The 22,934-nt window shown below is 45.2% G+C and overlaps 1 protein-coding gene across 1 annotated transcript; it reads right to left on the reverse strand.

The window, feature by feature from the left end:
- Window positions 1–1,637: 1,637 nt before the first annotated feature.
- On the reverse strand, window positions 1,638–22,807 carry LOC308313050 (fascin-like). The gene is made up of 6 exons (XM_080759932.1): window positions 22,120–22,807; window positions 20,939–21,350; window positions 15,867–16,023; window positions 14,791–14,915; window positions 4,905–5,075; window positions 1,638–3,949 (listed from the first exon to the last, which is right to left on the reverse strand). The coding sequence occupies exons 1-6, from the start codon at window positions 22,555–22,557 to the stop codon at window positions 3,744–3,746; spliced, it is 1,509 nt and encodes a 502-aa protein (XP_080616058.1). The 5' UTR covers window positions 22,558–22,807; the 3' UTR covers window positions 1,638–3,743.
- Window positions 22,808–22,934: the final 127 nt, after the last annotated feature.

The following is a 22,934-nucleotide window of genomic DNA, read 5'->3' on the forward strand; positions in this document are numbered from 1 at the left end:
GAGAGCTCCAGATAGGATGCAGTGATGAAAGATTCAGGGGATAGTGTCCCGGGAAACAGGTGTGGTTAGAGGTGATAGGTTCCAGGATGCAGGCATGGTTAGAGGGGAGGTCTCAGGATGGAGGCATGGTTAGAGGGGAGGCCTCAGGATGGAGGCATGGTTAGAGGGGAGGTCTCAGGATGGAGGCATGGTTAGAGGGGAGGTCTCAGGATGGAGGCATGGTTAGAGGGGAGGTCTCAGGATGGAGGCATGGTTAGAGGGGAGGTCTCAGGATGGAGGCATGGTTAGAGGGGAGGTCTCAGGATGGAGGCATGGTTAGAGGGGAGGCCTCAGGATGGAGGCATGGTTAGAGGGGAGGACTCAGGATGGAGGCATGGTTAGAGGGGAGGTCTCAGGATGGAGGCATGGTTAGAGGGGAGGTCTCAGGATGGAGGCATGGTTAGAGGGGAGGGCTCAGGGTGGAGGGAGGGCTCAGGATGGAGGCATGGTTAGAGGGGAGGGCTCAGGATGGAGGCATGGTTAGAGGGGAGGTCTCAGGATGGAGGCATGGTTAGAGGGGAGGCCTCAGGATGGAGGCATGGTTAGAGGGGAGGTCTCAGGATGGAGGCATGGTTAGAGGGGAGGTCTCAGGATGGAGGCATGGTTAGAGGGGAGGCCTCAGGATGGAGGCATGGTTAGAGGGGAGGTCTCAGGATGGAGGCATGGTTAGAGGGGAGGTCTCAGGATGGAGGCATGGTTAGAGGGGAGGGCTCAGGGTGGAGGGAGGGCTCAGGATGGAGGCATGGTTAGAGGGGAGGGCTCAGGATGGAGGCATGGTTAGAGGGGAGGGCTCAGGATGGAGGCATGGTTAGAGGGGAGGGCTCAGGATGGAGGCATGGTTAGAGGGGAGGGCTCAGGATGGAGGCATGGTTAGAGGGGAGGTCTCAGGATGGAGGCATGGTTAGAGGGGAGGGCTCAGGATGGAGGCATGGTTAGAGGGGAGGGCTCAGGATGGAGGCATGGTTAGAGGGGAGGGCTCAGGATGGAGGCATGGTTAGAGGGGAGGGCTCAGGATGGAGGCATGGTTAGAGGGGAGGGCTCAGGATGGAGGCATGGTTAGAGGGGAGGGCTCAGGATGGAGGCATGGTTAGAGGGGAGGTCTCAGGATGGAGGCATGGTTAGAGGGGAGGGCTCAGGATGGAGGCATGGTTAGAGGGGAGGGCTCAGGATGGTTCGAGGTGATAAGTCCAGGTAGAGATTCAGGGGATGGGCCCCAGGATGCAGGTGTGGTTATTGGATATTGTAGGTCCCAGGCCAGAATACAGGTATGTTAGAGATTCAGGGGATGGGCCCCAGGATGCAGGTGCAGTTATTGGATATTGTAGGTCCCAGGCCAGAATACAGGTATGTTAGAGATTCAGGGGATGGGCCCCAGGATGCAGGTGTGGTTATTGGATATTGTAGGTCCCAGAATACAGGTATGTTAGAGATTCAGGGGATGGGCCCCAGGATGCAGGTGTGGTTATGGATATTGTAGGATACAGGTATGTTAGAGTCAAGATTCAGGGGATGGGCCCCATGCAGGAAAGCCGGCGTGGTTAAAGATTCAGGGATTTGCTCCCAGGATGCTGAGAAAAATAATCTGCTGACAACAGAGAAAACATTATTGGCTTTTTAATTTTTTGTTCAGTTCAATACAAATGGAAGAGTATGATGAAAAAACAGACAAAAAAACAAGTTTTATGCAAGGCACGGCCACAATGACAATGGGAGGATCTCATCATTGTGTTTACAGGCCAATGGTGGCATCCAGTCTTAAACAAACATTATGTAATCAATTCATCAATATAGTACAGTACAGTACAGACATGTGCTTTTCATTATCATTTGGTCATGATGTTTATACTACACGGTTACACAGAACACTTCATCACTTATGTTACACATTCAGGAGATGGTTGTGCATTTGTAAATACTGAAAATACTGTGTGTGTGTGTGTGTGTGTGTGTGTGTGTGTGTGTGTGTGTGTGTGTGTGTGACAATTTGTTCTTATATTTGGCAGCCTAGGACATACCCACAGACAGCTTGTTAGACAACTTGGGAATTCCCGAAAAGGAGGAAAAAAGGCTGGCAAAGTATTGTGCTGTCTCCGCCACATATGGTGTTTTGTGTGTGTGTGTGTGTGTGTGTGTGTGTGTGGGTGCGTGCGTGCGTGTGTGTGTGTATGGACAGGTTCTTGAACTCATAACAATCAGTTACCCCCAGCTCTCATTTGAGCACTCTAGGCAGGGTTACGATGTGCAATGTGACACATTGTTAACTTGACGATCTGTGCTTTTTGGCATGCGACACAGTTGTGCGACAGAGTATAATTAATTAAGCTTAACGAGCCCACTTCATCTCCTTCCTTCTCTCTCAAACGAGACTGATTGAGTTCAACCAAGGCGAGAGCTATATATAAAGCCCAGCCCATTCAATATCACTATGCTCCTCCCACTAAGGTTAGCAGGAAATCGTCCCGGTCTGGCAGAAACCTCTTATCGTACATTTCGTAAAATTAACACCCTACTTGATCAGACTTCGGCGCCACACAAAGTATCAAAAGTAGCAGATAAAACATGCTCAGAATGTGGCACAGAGTGATGCGTTTTGAACTTTTTGAATCCTGAAAAGTAACAGCTTTAGGACATGAAGTTTCCACCCGGCAGGGAAGAAATAGTGGTGATGTGGGAATGTGGGTGGGTGGGTGGGATGCTAGTCAGAAAGAACTGTGGCCCTTATCCGTCTGTCTGCACTCTGCAGCCACTCTAATTTGAATCCTATGAACTTCGGCATGCTTTTGCACTTAAGTTTCCATGGTTTTTCTGTGTCAGTGAAGTCCTCGGCGAACAAAGAAAGCATTATTTACAGCACCATAATGTACGTAAATCGGAATCATCCCTTTATCCAATGTGTCTTATGACAAGAGACAGAGAGAGAGAGAGAGAGATTGAGAGAGAGAGAGAGAGAGAGAGAGAGAGAGAGAGAGAGACAGAGAGAGAGAAAGAGAAAGAGAGAGAGAGAGGCATTTATAGACGCATTTATAGAAGCAGCAGAACACTATTGGAATTTGGGATAGTCTCACTTACACCACATTTATCAGGAGAGGTGGAGCATTAAAGAGTTGTCACTTTACACCGGTAGTAAACCAAAGACAGATGTGCACTCACAGCAATGCCTTTAACTTTATCCAGTTAAACTTGTGTTCAAATTGGTTCAGGAACTAGAAAAACAAATTAGGTCTAATCGGAGATGATCGTCATTCCTCTCTCATTTACCAAGGTCCCATGATGGCTTTAGAGGAGAAGGTCAGTTCAGTGATATTTATATTCCACGGAGAAGAAATCTTGGCGCCATGATTTCCATGTTAGCAGCTCTGTTCTCCGTTTCACACACACACAAGTACAGCCAAATTCACCCAGACGCACAGACGTACAGTCGTACACCCATCTACACACACACGCACGCACAAGCACGCACGCATGCATCCGCGCACAAACACGCACACACGCGCACACGCACACACACACACACACACACACACGCACACACGCACACACACACACACACACACACACACACACACACACACACACACACACGCGCACACACACACACACACACACACACACACACACACACAGGCTATGTCTACCAATACTTTGAAGCATAATATTACACGATGATGAAGTCATGTCGCCAGCCACGCGCGCGTGCGTGTTCCTCAGTATTCCCACAAGGTGGCGCTGTCCAACGAGTCTGCGCTGGCCTTCAGGGCCCCAGCGTGGTCTCCTTTGAGGTACTTGCCCCCCGGGGTACGGATGACCATCTTGTTGACGTCACAGAACACAAACAGGAACTGGACCGGGGTGGCACTGTCACACACCACCGACGAGTCCTCGGCCACACACCAGTACTTCTGCTGGGAGTCTGAGAGCACGCCCGCCCACACGCACGCACGCACGCACGCACGCACGCACGCACACACGCGCACACACACACACACACACACACACACACACACACACACACACACACACACACACACACACACACACACACAATAAAATCATGTCAGGCCCAGGTCCGAACTTAAGCTGTGATTTGTGAAACGGCACATGGACTGAAATCAGTCGTATTTGTCCGAGAACTTTAATCCATGTCTCCGTGAATCCACGATGACATTTTGCAAGTTTGCAAGCTGCAATGTGCAGGTTTGATGTCCTCTACCGAGGGACAGAGAGAGGTAAAGGCAACAGTAACACCCTTGATGAAGGTTTTTCTATTCATATGCATTACTACCTTATTTACCACAACTATTGCTAAGTCTCGTAACCCCCACCCGTTTTAAGGACTCAAGTCAGATGTGCCTTAATCACTTAGTGTATTTTGCAAAGTGATTTGTTTGTTTTACTTCCTGTACACTTGGACAAATGACTGAAATGATGTGCTCATATATATTCAAGAACTGATGTGTATAATGAATTTTGCTGTATGAGTCGGTATTGCGATGTCCCCTTTGGTACTAGTTGGTTGGAAGTTATGTATTCATGTCTTACCTACATACAGTACACTAAAGATGTACTGTAACATACCCGGTAAGAGTCCCTCTTTGGCAGAGGAGACACTGGGCTTACGAGATTCAAGCAAGGCTATACTTGCCGAGTAGGGAGACCACCTCCAACCACTGCAGATGTGGTAGTTATATTGAATTATAATCTACCATACAGGTTGGTTAAAATAACATTTCATTCATTAAAATAATCTCTACCTTGCAGCTTGAAGTTTCTTCATTGCGTATTTCCTTCTCTAAAACGCTTACGGTGCTAAATCAAACTGTAACATGGCAATATACTCTCTCTCTTATACTCAAACTAACACACACCTTTGATGCTGTAACCTCCATTGTGGAACTCAAGCTGGAAGACATCGTAGGTGGCGCGGTTGGAATCCAGGGTCGCAATGCCGGCCTTGCGAGAGCCAATGAAACCGTGCTCGCCTCGAAGCACGATGATTGGACGGTTGATCAGTTTCATCAGGAACTGCTCCGCCTCCCCTATAGAGAGAACAACACCTTCAACCTCATTGTACTGTAGTCACATCGCTACTTTGCAGCTGTTGTAAGAGTGGGTGAAATTATTTGTTTGAGAAAAGCTTCCCAAGAACTGCAGTTATATTTTTAAATAAGAAGAAGAAAAGAAGTAAACTCAAATATCAAAACAAATATCTAATTATCTAATATCGTCGCTGTTCCGGTGGAAACGTCATATGTCCAAAACTGTTCACGTTCAGGCTCCAAATTCAAGAATAACAACTACATCTGCTACTTTTGTGTGACACAAATCATGTGTGTAGATCAATTTGGGCATAATGAATTCATGGAAAGCCACAACAACTTGGAATAATATGGAGAAAGATGTTTCTGACCGACAGCAATGCAAAGCATATCGTGTGTATTCGAAAGAATAAAGATAGAGTACATCAGCCTCTTGTTCAAATAAAATACATGAATTGGCAGCCGGTAAAGTATGTATGTTATGTATGGGAATGGGAGTGTGTTCAGTCACACATTACATAAAGTGACAGTGCCAGTGTAATGGGAGCATGTAAGAGTGACACCGCATGGCGACAAGGCTCAGCGTCTTATTCAGCAGCCTAATGGCCTGGCTGTGGAAACTGTCCCTTATGGTCAGTTGTTGGTTCACAACAACAGTGAGACATGTGAGACAAACCTTATGTTCCTGCTGTTCTACATACAGCCAACCATTTGAAGAAATTACATTGAGGCTTTACACTTTGCTTTGAAGAAATATCGGATACCATTGGGGACTTATGGAAGATGCTTCAGAACATGCATTCTACTTTGACAAACTCAACAAACTTAATCTATTTCAAGGAGGCTTTTTGCCTTTATTGATAAAGGAGACAGATGAGGAGAGAGGAGAGACGGAGAGTGAAATACTGTACAGCAATGTTTGTCAGGATCTGGACTCGCATTAGGAGCCTAGGTGCCCCGGAAAAGCTAGGCCCGACCGGGGCACACTTTTTAATCATGAAATAACTAATAACCGAAAAATAGCAGATCTACAAGCTGCGCAACATGCTTCCCATATAAGACATATGCTGGCTTCTATGGAACCTAAATGACTGAAATCAGCCGTGGCGACGGAGAATTTGAATCCTGTGGTGTCGCCTGCCGGCCGGTAGCAGCATGAACAGATTGTGGCTGTGGGGTGGGAACTTGGGAAGTGTCTACGATGATCCGCTTAGCCTTGGTTAAGTGCTTGGTCGGTTGGTGGGGCAGCAGAATGTCCCAAGCAGGGTTTCCCACTTTCCGTTTGTCACGGTGTGGTCACAGAGGTAGGACTCAAATGCAGAGCGACCAGGCCAGGCAGAGAAGTGAATGTTCAAGGGGTTTATTTCTCAAAAACCCACATGGAAAAATCACAAGGAACAATATACATGGAACAACTGACCACAACATATACGACGACGAACTGACAAGGAGCTGAAAACACTGGGGCATATACAAGACTAACTACACACAGGTGAACTGAAACACACAATCAACACTGGGATAGGCTAACAGACAACAGAACACAGGTGGCTAGGGTTACACTAATACAGGGAGGTGAGACAAGGCAGGAGACAGCAAACAAGGCAGACAGGAAACACTAGGAACAAAACTACAAAATAAGGTACAGAACACAAAGTAATAAGTCCCAAAACACAGACAAAGTCCAAGAGCAGAGGAGCGAACCGTGACATCTAAGGTTGCCAACCGTCCCGTAAAATACGGGTTTGTATCGTATTTGACAACTAAAAGACCTGTCCCGTAATGAACCGATACGGGACGCACTTAATCCCGTATTTTGGGGTCGTGGAAGAATGACAGCGCGTTATGGTGATTCTCAGTCGCTCACATGCGGACACTCACACATACACACACAAGCAGAAGGGGCAGCCATCTGAGCTATGGGAACAGGAGGAATACATGGAACCTGCTGTCTAGAGAGGCGCTAGGCACAGCTCATTGGTCAGTACTCTTCATAGGCATGCAGCAGAGCCAATCACTATGCAGTGTCGTATCTTAGCAACTATTTCACCAGGCTCCCGGTCCAAAACATTGAAACTAATGGATGCTGTTCACAGCCAAACATCTTATCTACCTCAGAGTCAGAAAGTTCTAGTAGTGAGATATAACTAAAAAAGAAGAAAAACTAAGTGCAGAGCTGAGTGGGAAAAAGATTCGGTGGATTTTTATGAAACAAAAGCTTTGCAGTTTGAAAGTGGATATTCAACCTTTCCCTACAGCTGCAATGTTGGTGAGTTTAATGTCGTTTAATACAAGCAGATGCAAATTGGATGAATGGGGAGTCAATGGATGGTTTATGGCAAGTCACTTCATATCATTAGGCTATAATAAATCTAGAGTTGCAAATTGCAAAGGACTGTGCTGTCATCATGTGCCAGTTAGCCCTGACAGGGACACATATAGGCTACTGTAGTTCCTTGTTCATCAAGCAACTCTAGAGCAGTGGTTCCCAAACTTTTTCATGTCAAGGACCCCCGCTGTAAGCACTGGACCAGGGCTAAAGGACCCTCAAATTGACACTAATGAGCCTGCGGACCCCCAATTGAAAACCTAATGCCATGGACCCCCATAAGAGAAGATAAGGCTCTAGCAGTGATTCTCAACCCGTTTAATTTCAAGGACCCCCAGTTTGTCATGCATTAGTCCACGGACCCCCATTTAATGGCATTTCTAGTTTTCTACCTCTGGAACCCCCAATTTATATTGTAAAATCTATGTTAATTTAACTCTGAGAGTATACAAATGGAACCAAATGGACCTGCACTCTCAGAGTTACAGACCCATAAGGATCCATTTGGTTCCAAAGTATCATTTAGCTGGAGACCCCTTGGAACTCACTCAAGGACCCCTGGGGGTCCCCGGACCCCATTTTGGGAACCACTGGCTTAGTAACTGTAAATGTTAATTTAAACCAGGTACTGAGAAGCCTGTATGCTTTGTAAAATGGTCTGAAATAAGGTCAAGTTTATGATTTGAACATTTGCCATTTAAGGCTTAATATTTTGTATGCTGTTTGTTAAACCTATAAAACCTTATGGCATGAACTATATGTTGGAAGGGTTAGGGTAGAGCAAAGTTTTAGGTCAGTGCAGACTGCAGATTCATTCAAGTCATGTATACTTTCCAAATCATACCTTTACTAACTTTTAGATTTCGTTTTTTGTCAATTTCATACTGCTAAATGGTCAATGTAATTACTAATTAAGTACCCCAACACTGATACACTGTTATATATTTTTTTTAAACCATTAAAATCAACTAAATCATATTATAATGCAAGTAGATGTAATGACTAATATTTATTCATAATAAAAATAATGCATACTATATACTGTAGCACTTTTACACTCTCAAACAGCTCATATAGGCCTACATGTCAATACAGGTCAGGTAGTATTTGATATTAATTATATAATATTATATTACAATTACAATATTACAACTAGAAATATTGTTCCTGAAAAAACAATGTGGGGTCGCTGGAAGCCAAAAGATTGTACTGTGTTGTTTAATTTAATGTAATTGATTAACGTAATTTAGACCTGAAATTGGGGGGGGGGGGGTTTGACCGGAAATTACCCAATTTTTCTATAACATTTTCAAATAAGGGACACCAATTTTTAATAAGGGACACCAAAAAATTGGCGTGTCCGCCGCGTGTCCGCTGCGTAAGGCGCGCGGCAAAGCCGCGCGCCTTACGCAGCGGACACGCGGCTTCGCCGCGTGCCCGAGAAATGTCCCTTATTTGAAAATCTAATAGTTGGCAACCCTAGTGACATCGTTAGGCAAATTTCTGTTGGTTGGCCACCGTGACCGGGCCCAGCCAAATGTTAATCGACCATTAAATCTCGCTACATTAGTGCAGCGCATCTTCTCACTTATCACGGATGTTCCTGCGCTTATAGTTTCCTAAAGCATGATCTATACTCTCTATTCTCTGCAGATGGTGTCGCTTTGCCAAAAACAACAGAATAAAGTCAGGAATGATGAATGAATCCGCTTGTTACGTGACTCCGTCTTACTAGCCGCAAGTATAAACAAACTATAATCCGAGCATGTCTGGGGGGGCTTTGTTATCACAAGGAAAGAAGAGATTACCTATCCGGGTTGTATTTTCCATAAGACTCTTTCCGGTCAACTAATGGCATAACAAAAGTAATCAGGAAAGTCGATCAAAGAATACGATTTGTGGGCAGGACCTCCTCGTTGGTCAGAAGTTGGAGGCAGCACTCATTCAATGTCATGATGACTGTACGCATGCACCTCATGGTACTGTAGCACCTCAAAGGCACTAAAATGTCTCAACGTCTCAAAACAAACTAGTCAGATTACTACTAGACCTCACACGTATCTAACCCCTGCGCATTAAGCCATTTTGACCTGAGATCAGATTCTAGAAATGCCTTCTACATCCCGACAGTTTTCTGAAAAAGCTGTGTTTCTAAGTCAGTCGTTCTTCGATTTTTCAAAAATAGCAGACCTACAAGCTCGAGCTTGTAGGTCTGCTATTTTTCAATAGCTAAAGCATAATGCTAACACCAAAAGGGGGTTAGGTGGGTGGCTCAGGGTAGAGGACAGAGTACAGCAATTTTCAATGGGCCTGTTCTTCAAGATACTCAAGGGACCAGTGCCCGTGTACCTGTCAAACTACTTCAAAAGTGTGATAAACAAAACACCCACGGGCACAACACCAGAGGGAGCTCCACTGATCTCATTCCCCCCCCACATTCAGCATAAACATGGGGTCGGGGATGTATTCATTGTACTATTATGCCACCAAAATGTGGAATGCCCCACCACCAGCCATCAAAAAGTGTGACTCCAGACTCCCCGAGTCTCTAGAGTCCCTACCCTAAATTTAAAAACCACCATGAAAGCACCCTGGGAAAGACCTACGCTGAAAAGACTTATCAGCGGAAGTTGCGGGATTTTAGCGGAAGTATTGCCCAGGGAAATGACGTTGATGCTTTACAAATCAGTTTACATTCTCCGCGAATGAAACAAGTGTTGTGATTTGGTGGGGAAAATATCGTATCCGGGGGAAATACATCTGACGGATGTTCCGGGGGATACATCCGCCGATAGCTTCTCTGCCTTTACGTTGTGACCAGGCTTTTCTTTTCGCGGATAAGTAAGCCTGGGACCGAGGCTACCATGAAAGTGCAGGTTCATGATGGCATGAAAGTAAGGTACCACTAGTCAACTTGCCTGCAGTGTGTTACCAAGTTATTCCATTTATTATCGTCAGTTGTTAACAAGAAGAACCGTTCTCATAGCTGATCAGGAGGAGGGAAACACGTAAAGTGCTGTATTAGGTTAATCTAGGATCAGATAACTGCAGTGCATAATACATATTCTCTGCTGGTTGCTAGTAGGTTGTGAGCTGACCACCCAAGGTTCTCCGATAAAAGAGGTTTCTTGACACCAAAGTATAATCCAACAATGTGGTAGTTTATTTTCCATTCACCATGAAACCGTGGTTTATTATTCAAGGACGCACGGCTGCATAGAGGTGAGTGGTGTTGTGTGGAGCACTAAGTGAGAGCAGGTTCGGCATGTTGCCTGTGTGAAGGCTGGAGACTGATTATATATGGCACACCTAAACTGTGATTGGCTAGTGAGTTGAGTGGTGTGATGGCAAACAGGTGTCTCATTATGGATGCAGGGAATGGGGGATGTCCACCAGAGGCTGCCAGTCAGACAGCATGCAGATAATTCACAACAGGTACCGCTAGTCAACTTGCCTGCAGTGTGTTACCTAACTTGGTAACTTACCAAGATATTCCACCACTCCAGAAACACATAAAGTGCTGTATTAGGTTAATCTAGGATCAGATAACTGCAGCGCAACTGCAGCGGGCTCTCCTCTCTGGAATTAAACCACACTGAAAAATCCGTAAGCTCATAAAAGACAAGCCCAAAAACCCCGCAACCCAACAACTTCCCAACATTTATGAGCAACTTTACAGGGAAAAAAGCCAAAGGACGCTTATAAAAAGCAGACTTGGCAACACTAGATATGACCGCATCCCTCTCTAGGCCGCCTCGTTGTCATTGACGATCAGGCCAATCCCTGTCCTGTCATCAGTGTTGGAGCTGCACATACGTAGTAGAAGAGAGTCCTGTGTGGCTCCCTTAAAGGGCCACTTCACCCCTTTTACAGCCAGATCTTATTTTAACGACGTTTTGGGACAGAAGAAACACTTTCCTGCAGGGGGTTTTATGTGTGAAATACGTGTTTTCAGATATTTTAGTATTTCAAAGTGCCAGGGATGTCATGGACACTGATCTCATTTCCTTCCTGGACTACACTTGTCTCAGTAAAACAGCCCCCCCCCCCCCCCCCCTCTCTCCACAAGATGGGGTGAGTGCAGCAAAGCATTATGGTCATTGTAGTCATTGATGTCATCATGACATCACAGACACTTTGAAATACTAAAATATCTAAAAACACAAATGACCCACATAAAAACCCCATTAAAATAAGATATGGTTGCAAAAGGGGTGAAGTGGCCCTTTAAGCCTATGACCCACCCAATTCCAACACGCTTGGCTAGTTTGGGATGGCTCAGGATAGAAGAAGGGGTTAAGCAAATATCACTGGGATTGGACTTTTAAGATAGTCAAAGAAACCTTCAATGCCCTCAGGCCTGACTAACTACTTCTCCAAAGTGTGTGGCACCCACAACACAACACATGAACTCAACTGGTACCACCGAAATATAGAACAAACATGGGACAATATTCGTTCTAATACTCCTGACACCAACTGGTCTCTTTCAAAATTGGCCTGAAAATCAGGGGACCACAAGGCGAGGTAAATATACATTTCCCATCTCTTTGTTTGTATTTGTTGATGACATATATTATTGTGTGATGTTTTATGCTAGATTGATGGATTTAATAAATAGGACCCTTTTTTGAGTGGTGCAACCCCTCCAAGGAACAACAATGTCCGTGTTCACCTATATGTGTCCGCCTATGTGTTCACCTATGTATGTGGCCATGAGCACCAGAATGACTATTAGTACCAGTAGGGGCGCTGTTGTGCCCATACTCTAAGGTTGTGCCAGAAACAGAGAGAGAGAGAGTGCTGCACTGTTGCCTGCTAATGAGAGAGAGAGAGAGGAGGAGGGGGGGGGGGGGGGGGGGGGGGAGTTGCACCACTAAGTTCACACGGGTGTGATTTTTAAGATAAGGGTCAAATAATGGCTTTTAAAAAATGTTGCAGAATAGTATGTTATGTTATTATAGTGTGGCAACCAGACTATTGTTATTGTAAATGAGGATACTTTGCCGCACTACTCCTCCCAGTTTTTGCCGCACACACTAGTTTAATTGATATTAATGAATTAGTTCTCCATAGACTTATAATGGGGAAATCGAAGACTAAATGTAAGTGTGAAGTTGCCCGAGGGCCAAGGCTCCAAAAACAGTCAGCGATGCTTTTTGGTGGATTTTATTTTACTTAACCCACAACGTAGGAAAAAGGAAAAATAACCAAACTGCACTAGGCTATGCCCATGACATGGGCCCTATAGCAGCTCTCTCACTGGGCTGTCAGCATGATGCCTACCCGAGCATAACTGACTAGCTCTGCCTGCAGTCTCCCCTTTATAGGAGAGGATCCTACCACCCACAGAGAAGCAATTAAATATACACAGCTTATCTACAAGCTCACAGATATCAGCTGAACCTGAATAAGTAACCCCATACCTATATGTTCTATTTTAGATTAACCATCATATGGGGTTACATTCATTTCCCCCGATAATAGACATACTTTGATAATTGACATTGTGGAACACCCCTTACTCCTCAACAGCACTTGGCACCTTCCCCCCCTTCTTAAACTGAATGGCTGAGCCCTGCTCTGGTTCAAACACTGAGGTTACAATAAACACACAGGTTAATAAACTGACTGTTTTCCCTGTGTGTATCATTCCATTTGTACGTCCTGTAAATGCATACATCAACAGTATTGACATTGTATGATAGGACCTGTCTGCGTAAGCGCCATATTTACAAGACTTGGGGGGAGGTTCATAATAATTATGAAAATTAATTGAAATGGAATTACATCAGTCGGCTTCATGGTGTAACGCTATAACAGCTTTTTTATATAACGTTTTTCCCTATAACTCTTGAACCGTAAGTCGTAAAAATCGAATTTTCTTTTTACATGGATTCCTTGGGTCACTCACGATGCAGTTCCACATATAGGCCATGCCCATTTTCGTCAGGAATTTTCTCCAAAACACACTTTTGGCTCCTCCTCCTATACAGATTTTGTCCAAATCTCACAAAAAATCGGCACACATGATCTCTGGACCTATCCTATCAGAATTTTGGTAGTGCGTATCGTTCTGCCGTAATCGTCGTCCGAAGATAGTAGGAGGGGCCTATTTTACATGTATGTTTTTCTAATCAAAATGTAAATCTCCAAAATAACTAGTAACTAAAGTTTTCAAATAATTGTAGTGGAGTAAAAGTACAAATGTTGGCTCTGAGATGTAGTGGAGTAGATGTAAATGTATTGGAAAGAGTACAAATACCTCAAAATTGTACTTAAGTACAGTATTTGAGTAAATGTACTTAGTTACTTTCCACCACTGGGTTAACAGCAGGAGGATGAGTTAACAAAACGTCAACGAAGAGAGAAGAATATATGACCAAGCTGTCCGTCTTGATGACAAAAAAGATTAAGAAAGAAAGGAGAAGTATGACTAAGACACAGAAGTGGTCAATGTTATCTTCAACTTCATATTGACATCTGTTGTCCAGATCATATCTCACACCAGGGCTGCAGGGCTGAATCATTCAGGCCGTGGTAGTCAAGTCATACACCCAGCCAGGTAACCCTGTATATGGCTCCTCTTTGACTATTGTCGACTATTATGTGAACTATTGTTTTGAATCTCAATCCCTTCCATGTGAGTAAAGGGCAGTGCGGAGAGCCACAGCAAGCAGGCAAGCCAGCATGGCAGGCAGCATGGAACAATTGTTGTAGCCCCTCACCAACCTCTCAAAGCATTTACTGACAATTGAGATGATCGGGCGACAAAGGTCTGACAGTCGTTCAGACATGTTACCTTGCAGTGCTTGGGGACAAGCACAACGGTGGACATCTTGAAGCCCACGGGGACAACAGCCTGGGAGAGGGATTGAGAGGTTGAAAAAAAGAAAAGAAAATAGCAGCAAAACACTCCCGCTCCAGCTGGCCTGCCCCCCCCCCCTGGCTGCGTGAAGGCTCTGCGGCCGGTTACGTCAGCATCCGAGATGTTAAGTGGGCTAGCCTGTTTTCACGTGGGGCTATATAGCTCCGGCTGGTTGGAGGACCGAGCTCAACCGTGGAGGGATGGTTAGAGAAGGGGTAGCTCTCAATGCAGTTGGTTCTCCGTCTGCAGTCCATTATATGGTAAACTGGTTATGTTTGGGCAGAAAAGCTTTTTGTGAATCCTTGAGTTAAAAGTTAAGGTATTTTACTATCAATTACCCTAACACTATAGAGTCAAGAACATTGGTGGATTAAAAACTAATTAGCTTGGGGGGGGGGGGGGGGGTCACACTAGTGTAAACAAAGGCCTACAGACAAATAGAAATACGACCATATTAGACTGGTGGGTGGCTGTTGAAGGAAGGAAGGGAAATTGTGCAAACATGACTGATAACTCACCCGCATTCTCCACAGTGGCAGTCAGCTGTCCGTTCCTCTTGGCGGTCACAAACTTCCCGTTGGCTGCGCGCACACACACGTGGCCCTCCTCATGCCACTCCAGCTCAAAGTAACTATTGGCAGATCTGAGATGATGTACACATAAACACAACAAGCAGCCTTTGAGCATTCTGTGCGGCACCATGTCAATATTTGTGTCCTTGTATTGTATCTCTTATGTGGACGTAAATAAATGATTACAGGAGAAGGGCGCACACCACCGCTGCTTTTTGCGGATCCAAAAGTTCGCTAGGCGATCACTAGCTGTCAGCCTGTCACGGAAAACTGCTCAAATCGACCGCGAAATATTCGGTGGCAGTGTGCAAATGTCATTGACATAAAGTGAGGTTGTTGTTTTTTTACGTCCTCCAAAGTTCGCTCCGATATTCGGCCGAAACACACGATGCAAGATCGTTTAAATGAATACCAACTTTGTAACTGGCTGTTTTCCAATTGTCTGATTGAAAATATGTTCTGGCGATTCAGAATGAATAATGAAGTGAAACAAAATGATAATTCTGACTGAGTCTCAGGCTCCTTTCTTTCGTAATCTTTTTTGTCATCAGACGACAGACGGACAGCTTGGTCATATACTTCCCTCTTTGTTGACGTTTTGTTAACTCATCCTCCTGCTGTTGGCAAATAAGTCTAAAGGTGTTTTGACACTGGTGCGTTTTTTTTCGCTGCTTTTTGCGGATCCAAAAGTTGTAGGCGACGTCACTAGCTGTCAGCCTGTCACGGAAAACTGATCAAATCGACCCCGACATATTCGGTGGCAGTGTGCAAATGTCATTGACATAAAGTGAGGTTGTTGTTTTTTTACGTCCTCCAAAGTTCGCTCCGATATTCGGCCGAAACACACGATGCAAGATCGTTTAAATGAATACCAACTTTGTAACTGGCTGTTTTCCAATTGTCTGATTGCATTGGCAGTATTTATGTCCTTTGTACCAGGGTATTCTTGTACTTCTATTTATGTTGATATAAATAAATACTTCCAAGTGTGTGAATGTGTGTGTGTGTGTGTGTGTGTTTACTTGGTGGAGGCGGTACACTGCAGTCCTCCAGTGGGCGTCAGGGTCCAGTATTTCCCGGCGGCGGTCCGGAAGGCACACTTCCTGTCCGCGCGACTCATCTCCAACTGGAAGACCTCCTGGTCCCCCTCCTCGTCCTGATTGGCTGATAGGTCCATCCCTGCAAATGGGCGGTATTATATATAGGCTTATCTCACCCAGCCAGCACACAATCTGATAATGTCTCCGCCTACCATTCGTCTGGGTACATCCATTTCATTGTGTGGGCAAAGGTGAAGGCAATTAATCTTTTTAATCGTCACCCACCTCTGGCCCACACGGAAGTAGAATGTCACCTTAATAGACCTTAACAGTAGGTGAATATCTCTGATGCTGCGTTTACACGAATCACACGGACAGAAACAAAGATACGGTCTGCCATTCATTTTCAATGGAAAGATACATCCGACGTTTGTAGCTGCTGTAAAAGGCTACATCAGCTAAAGGTGATATTGATAACATTTTACGTAGGCAAATAATACAATGACAATAATATGGAGCCGTATAGATAATTTGTTTCCATTTGTACACTCTCTGTCAGAGTTCAATTATTTGTGTAATACCCCAGAGTCAAACAGGGCCATTTGTCAATATAAACTGTCCTCCAATCGCATGTAACCACGGGTCACTGAACAAAAAGATGTGTCCCTTTTCCCTGCATTCACAAATCTGTCATCCATTTTGTTTTTGTATAATTTTATCTTCATTAGCAGGATCTTGGGTATACAGCCTATGTGAACAAAGCAAGCAAATTGAACTGTCCTTTGGGGCTTACTTAATACATTTAAATGCAGGCCTCATGTCCTCTTTTGAGTCTTTGGCCCAAATACATGTCCTGTGTTAGCACTGGTTCTACTTACACAGCTACATCTAGAACAGGGAGCATCAGCGATAGAAACAGATTCAGAAGACTGCATGCACATCAGTTAGCAAAGTACTGAATGTCTAATTTGTCTATTTATTAGCCATACCATACCACCATTCATTGTCTATTCACAACCTCTGCCTATGTGCATAAATATACTGCAGACTGTTTTAACTAGTCTGCAACAATTCAATGTCTGAAAGTAAGATGACAGCACATCTAATGTGTTGTCTGCTTCAAAGTTACATTTAGGGCAATTTCTCAAGACAGATTTCATTCTGCCAACAGCAGACTCTGTCATGTAATGTTGTTGTTAGTAGGAATAAACACAGAAGATACCAGATAGATGTTTGGCATTAAACTCTAGCTAGCCCCATGCAGGAACACATGGTTCGAATATCGGGTGTCACATTTGCGCACTCCAATGTACTAGTTGCTGCTAACTGAGTTTAACGAATTAAAGGTGGCATAAACAAAAACTGTGTTTTTCACGGCATACTGGAGTGGATTTTTCTGTTAAAAGTAAAACCTTTTAATACACTTTTGAAGGACCATGACAATTGACAAACTTAAATGTTGTTAAAATGTTGTTAAAAATAATGTCATTAAACCATTACATGTCCAAAATTTCGGCCAGTGCCATCTGGGTCTTGATTAAATACTCAGCAAGTTTCAAGACTCTGCAAGTTAACAACGTTTTCATACCATACTGAAATGAAATGGAATCCAGTGGCTCCCTCAAAGATCAAACAAACCACAGAATGCTTTGAAAAATGGCGGACAGATACAGTGAGTCAATGAGCTGAACATGATGCCAGTCAGACCACCGGTACACGCCAGACTTCCCATACCTTTCAGGCTGCAGTGACCCTCCAAAATAATCATGTTTGAACTGGGGGGCCCCCCACAGAGACAAGCAGTTTGAGAAGCATTTCTTTAACTTGTCAGTGAATGGCGGCACCCTGGCCCCTAATCCGTATCAATATTATTAGGTATTATTCTCTTATTATTATTTATAGTGGCCAGTACATGCAAACCCCAGGCTGAGGAAGTTGATCCCACAACCCATTTCCCCTGTAATGATCTCTCATAACCTCTCTCTCTCTGTCTCTCTCAAGGCTCATACTCATACATACTCCAGTTTTTGGTGATAGGTTATAGGCCATGCCCATTTTCGTCAGGAAAGAAATTCCTGCAAATTTGAATTTTCTCCAAAACACACTTTTGGCTTCTCCTCCTACAGATTTTGTAAATGTATTGGAAATTGGAGTCAAGTAAAGTACAAATACCTCAAAATTGTACTTAAGTACAGTATTTGAGTAAATGTACTTATTTACTTTCCACCACTGGGTTAACGGCAGGAGGATGAGTTAACAAAACGTCAACAAAGAGAGAAGTATATGACCAAGCTGTCCGTCTGATGACAAAAAAGATTACAAAAAGAGAGAAGTATGACTAAGACACATCTGTTGTCCAGATCATATCTCGCTGCAGGGCTGAATCATTCAGGCCACGGTAGTCAAGTCATACACCCAGCCAGGCCACCCTATCCCTTTACCCACACACGTGTACGTTTGGATTACAACAGAGCCATAGAGTACAGACAGAGTTGCGACATTGAGGGTGCAGAAAACAGCCCGGTCCCTGGAACAACATATTTTCAGATGGGGGTCGGCGGCCAATTACATATGTTTTTGGGGTCCTTGACATGAAAAACTTTAAGAAAGACTGACATAGAAACATAGGGTTTTCAGAAAACTGACATTTGCAGAAATGTCTTCAGGTCTAAATGGGACCGGACCACATCTCCATGATATGATCTACTGCACCACGGATATGTCAACATGAAGTTGAAATAGTTCTCTCTTTTTGTATCTTTTTGTCATCAGTTTCCTCCTTTAAGTGAAAGAAAAATATTGTCATATCTTTTGTATATTCGGTTTCAAAACAGGCCGTATAGTAGCTTTTCGTGCTGGGGCCCTTTACCGTTTGTCGCAAAAACATGAATTTTGGGGGTTAAATCCCCTCCGAATTACTTACAAATGATCTAACGTGTGACTTGAAATTGTAATTGGCTGGCAATATTAGTGGGAGGGGCATATGTAAGACACTGCGGCAACCACACTCTGCAATTTTTTTAAATTGCGAATTTTCTAGTTGTTTATTGTCTTGACTCTTGATGAATTGAACACACAGGGCCAGAATGGAAACAGGCCCTCAAGGCTTTTTGTGTTGTGCTTTTAGTATTATTGTAAAACTGTACTGTACCCTCTGTACCTTTTGTAAACAGTTAATAAAGTATTCATAGTGGTGTGTTTTTTAGGTTAAGTATTCAATCAATCAATCAATCAATCAATCTTTCTCTCACACACGTGTGTGCATGTGCGCACACACACACACACACACACACACACACACACACACACACACACACACACACACACACACACACACACACACACACACACACACACACACACACACACACACACACACACACACACACACAGAAACACAGAGATACACAAAATAAGGCAACACAAATGCAGGCAAACACAAGACAAAGACAAATACACATGCATGTGTGTGTGCATGCATTGATTGACTGTCTGTCTACTCTAAACTACAGTAGTGAACTGTCAGACACGTCGAGATTAGAGAGCAGACAGACAGGACCACGGCTTGTATAACCTAAAAAAACCACAGGTCTCCATTATGGGAGGATATAGGCAGTCTCTCCCTCCCTAATAGTACTGTTACTCTATTTTAGAGCAGCTATGAGAGGAGATGAGTAGGCCTACTGGTGGTGAATAATGCTAGTGAAGCTGAGGTCCTTCCACTTCAACCCTGGCCACAAAATGTGGATAGAATTACTGTAGGAAAGAGAAGGGATGATGAAAGAAGAAAAGGGGAGAGAGAGAGAGAGAGAGGCGGGTTTGATCTGCAATAAGGGGAGAGGAGCTAGCCAAGCAGCATGATAATGAAAAACACATGGTGCACGGCTGCACGCACACATGCACGCACGCATGGACGCACGTACGTACGCACGCACGCACAATGGGAAGGGAAAGACATCAATCTGTGGAGGAAAAATGAGAAACCGCGGGGGTCTAATCTGTTGATGCGCACGCATGCACGTGTGCACACACACACACACACACACACACACACACACACAGTTGCCCTGCACACTCATTCAACAGCTGTCTGAGTGCACAGTCAGTGAGCCATGACATGGTTAGTGGTGACCTCATCTGAAAGGAGTGTATAGTAGGCCTGTATTGTATGTATCCTACAGCTCAGAAAGAATGTGGCATTCATGAATTCATTCATGTATTCATTCATGAATTCATTCATCCAAAGATTTTACGCAAATCAGATTCGCTGCACGCTATATCTCTGTAATCATGTGATCCGGACATATCTGTCATATCTCTGACATTCCATTCCAATTGGCTACGATTTGGCTTCCAAAGTCTGTGGGGGTGGCCCGTTTCGCACAAAATGCCACAGCACACATTCTGAAATCTGAATGCAGCGCCCGATGGCTGGGAAACGTGCATTCCCACTCCTAAGCCAAGGGAAGAACCATTCCATTCCACTCCATTCCAAATGTTTTCAAATCTCCTCATGGAGGACGCTACAACAACAGCCCACTACACACGTTTTGGCCTATAACTCTTGAACCGTAGGCCATAAAATCTATATCTTCCCCCCCCCCTGAATTCCTTGGATCATGATGCAACATATAGGCCATGTGTGCCATATTCCATTTTCTGCCATATAGTGTGTTTTCTTCAAAACACACTTTTTGCTACTACTCCTACAGATTTTGTCCAAAACTCAGACAAAAGTGATACACGTGATCTCACATGGGGTCATGTGATCTAGATGTATTAGTTTGATCTCTCAGATCCATTTCCAATGACCCGACGCTTGTGTAACACCCGGGATTCAAACTCGGGTCTCCCGCGTGAAAGTCCAACATCTTAACCACTAGACCAATGGACTGGGGGAGATATTAGACTTTTGAGGCCATCAGGCAGAGGCTGTGAGCCACTCTGCTACACTTGCACTTGCAGGCCCTGGCTATAGGCAAACCCAGCCTGGCGGCGGGGGGAGAGACCTGTGCTATAGTCCGAGTGCTTCTATAGCTTATCAATGTCCTCACCTTGCCGGGTGGAGACGTTCCTCTCGTTGCTGGCCGTCAGGACCACCTGGGCGTGGCTGCGCTCCAGTCCGAACAGCTCGTCCTTGCCCACGCGCGTGATCTTCCCGGACTTGACGGTGCCGCTGGGGCCCGAGGGCGCCAGGTAGCGCCCGTTGCAGTCGCGGAACTGCACCTTGCCGGAGCGGAACTCCAGCAGGTAGCCCGTGTCGCGGTCGGGCGCCGGCGCCAGGCCGCCGTCGTTGCGCAGGAAGCGGTTGTCGCAGGTCTCCAGGTGGTAGCGCTCGTCGCGGTACACCAGCGTGATGAGCGAGTCCACGCCCCACGGGACGTCGCGGTCCGCCGACACCTCCTGCCGGTCCCCGTGCGCGCTCAGGTGGGCGAAGCGCTTGCGCGCCAGGCTGTAGAGGTTGACCTGAGGGGGCATATATATGTATAGATATATATATTAACACCATTATTAACTTATCACATGATTGGGATTATTTGAGATATACTTCGAATCGAATCAGCTCCCGTTATGAATTCATCTGTTGAGAAAAGGGTTCATAGGCTATTAAAAATAATATATATATATATATATATATATATATATATATATATATATATATATGCCTAATACCAAAAAGTGGAAATACAATACAGATCTACAAATTTAAGAATAGATACTTCTGCTTTTTCCACCTGTTTTGGCCATAGTATAGCCTAGTGCCTACTATGGTATACAAACTTAAGAATAGATCATACTTCTGCTTTTTCCACCTGTTTTGGCCATAGTAGCCTAGTGCATATTATGGTAATTGGTAGCCCACATTATTATTTTGATTTTTGTAGAGTCATTCTACTCAGTCATTTCTTCATAACAAAACCCTTTGGTTTAGGCTACCTAGATCAAGGCGGTTAAAAAGAGGGGTTCTTATACCTTTGACATGGATTAAATGGTTGAAATCAAGGAGAGTTCTTCCTATACAGAATCAAGGATGGGCAGGTTGGTCGTATGAATTAAACCGTTACACCCCCCACCCCCCCCCCCCCCCCATATGAAGCCTTGAATTCATGGAGAATTAAATTGAGTCTCCAGTCAACTTGGACGGTCATCAAAGCATTGCCTCGGGAGAACTATAATAAATCGCTCGTTGTATAATCAATCAAAGCTCAACTTTAATCGTTATAACGACGGTCACCTGCGGGTGCACGGCCAGGTGCATGCTCCACTTCTCCCCCGGGCCGACGCTCTGGGCGAAGCAGCTGATGCGGTCCTCGCTGCCGCCCAGGTAGCGGCCGTGCGGCTCGGACTGCAGCGACCAGCGGCCGCCGTCGTCCGCGGTGATGACGAAGCGACAGTCGCGGCCGCGGTCGTCGCGCGTCTCGCTGTCCGCCGTCACGTTGCCGTCCTTGTCCGTGGCGAGGTAGCGGCCCAGGTGGGAGCGCAGGAACACGGCGCTGCCGTCCTCCACGGTCTGCTCCAGCGTCCACGTCTGCTTCTTCTTCAGGCTGGCGGCCGACGCGTTGATCTTGAAGCCGAACGCCTCGGCGGTCAGGTACCGGCCGCCGCTGTTCACCAGACCCAGGGGGATCTGCAGCAGGTCGCTAGGACCGTTGGAGGAATCGCTAGAAGACATTTTTTTTTTGTTTTGTTTTGTTGTGCCTGCGGCGCCGGCGGTGATGTGGTGGTGGGGAAAAGAGCTGAGAAAATATGTCCCTGCAAGAGGCTGAGGAGATGGGGAGGGGAGAGAGAGAGAGAGAGAGAGAGAGAGAGAGAGAGAGAGAGAGAGAGAGAGAGAGAGAGAGTGTGTGTGTTGGGCTGGGTTGTACTTGTGTGTTGGCAGGCAGACAAGGAGGCAGTGATGATGAATGTCCTTCCTCTCAACCTCTCTAGACTGTGAATGCCGGGCCGGCCAACCTCCTGCTGGAGCTGCAGAGTTGCAGAGTTTTATAACGGGAGGGAGGCAGGCCAGGCAACAGTATATATAGGCCCAATATGGAGCACACGCCCACA

This window comes from Protomyctophum bolini (assembly GCF_963924005.1).
Source record: "Protomyctophum bolini genome assembly, chromosome: 3".
In the NCBI taxonomy this organism is placed as follows: Eukaryota; Metazoa; Chordata; class Actinopteri; order Myctophiformes; family Myctophidae; genus Protomyctophum; species Protomyctophum bolini.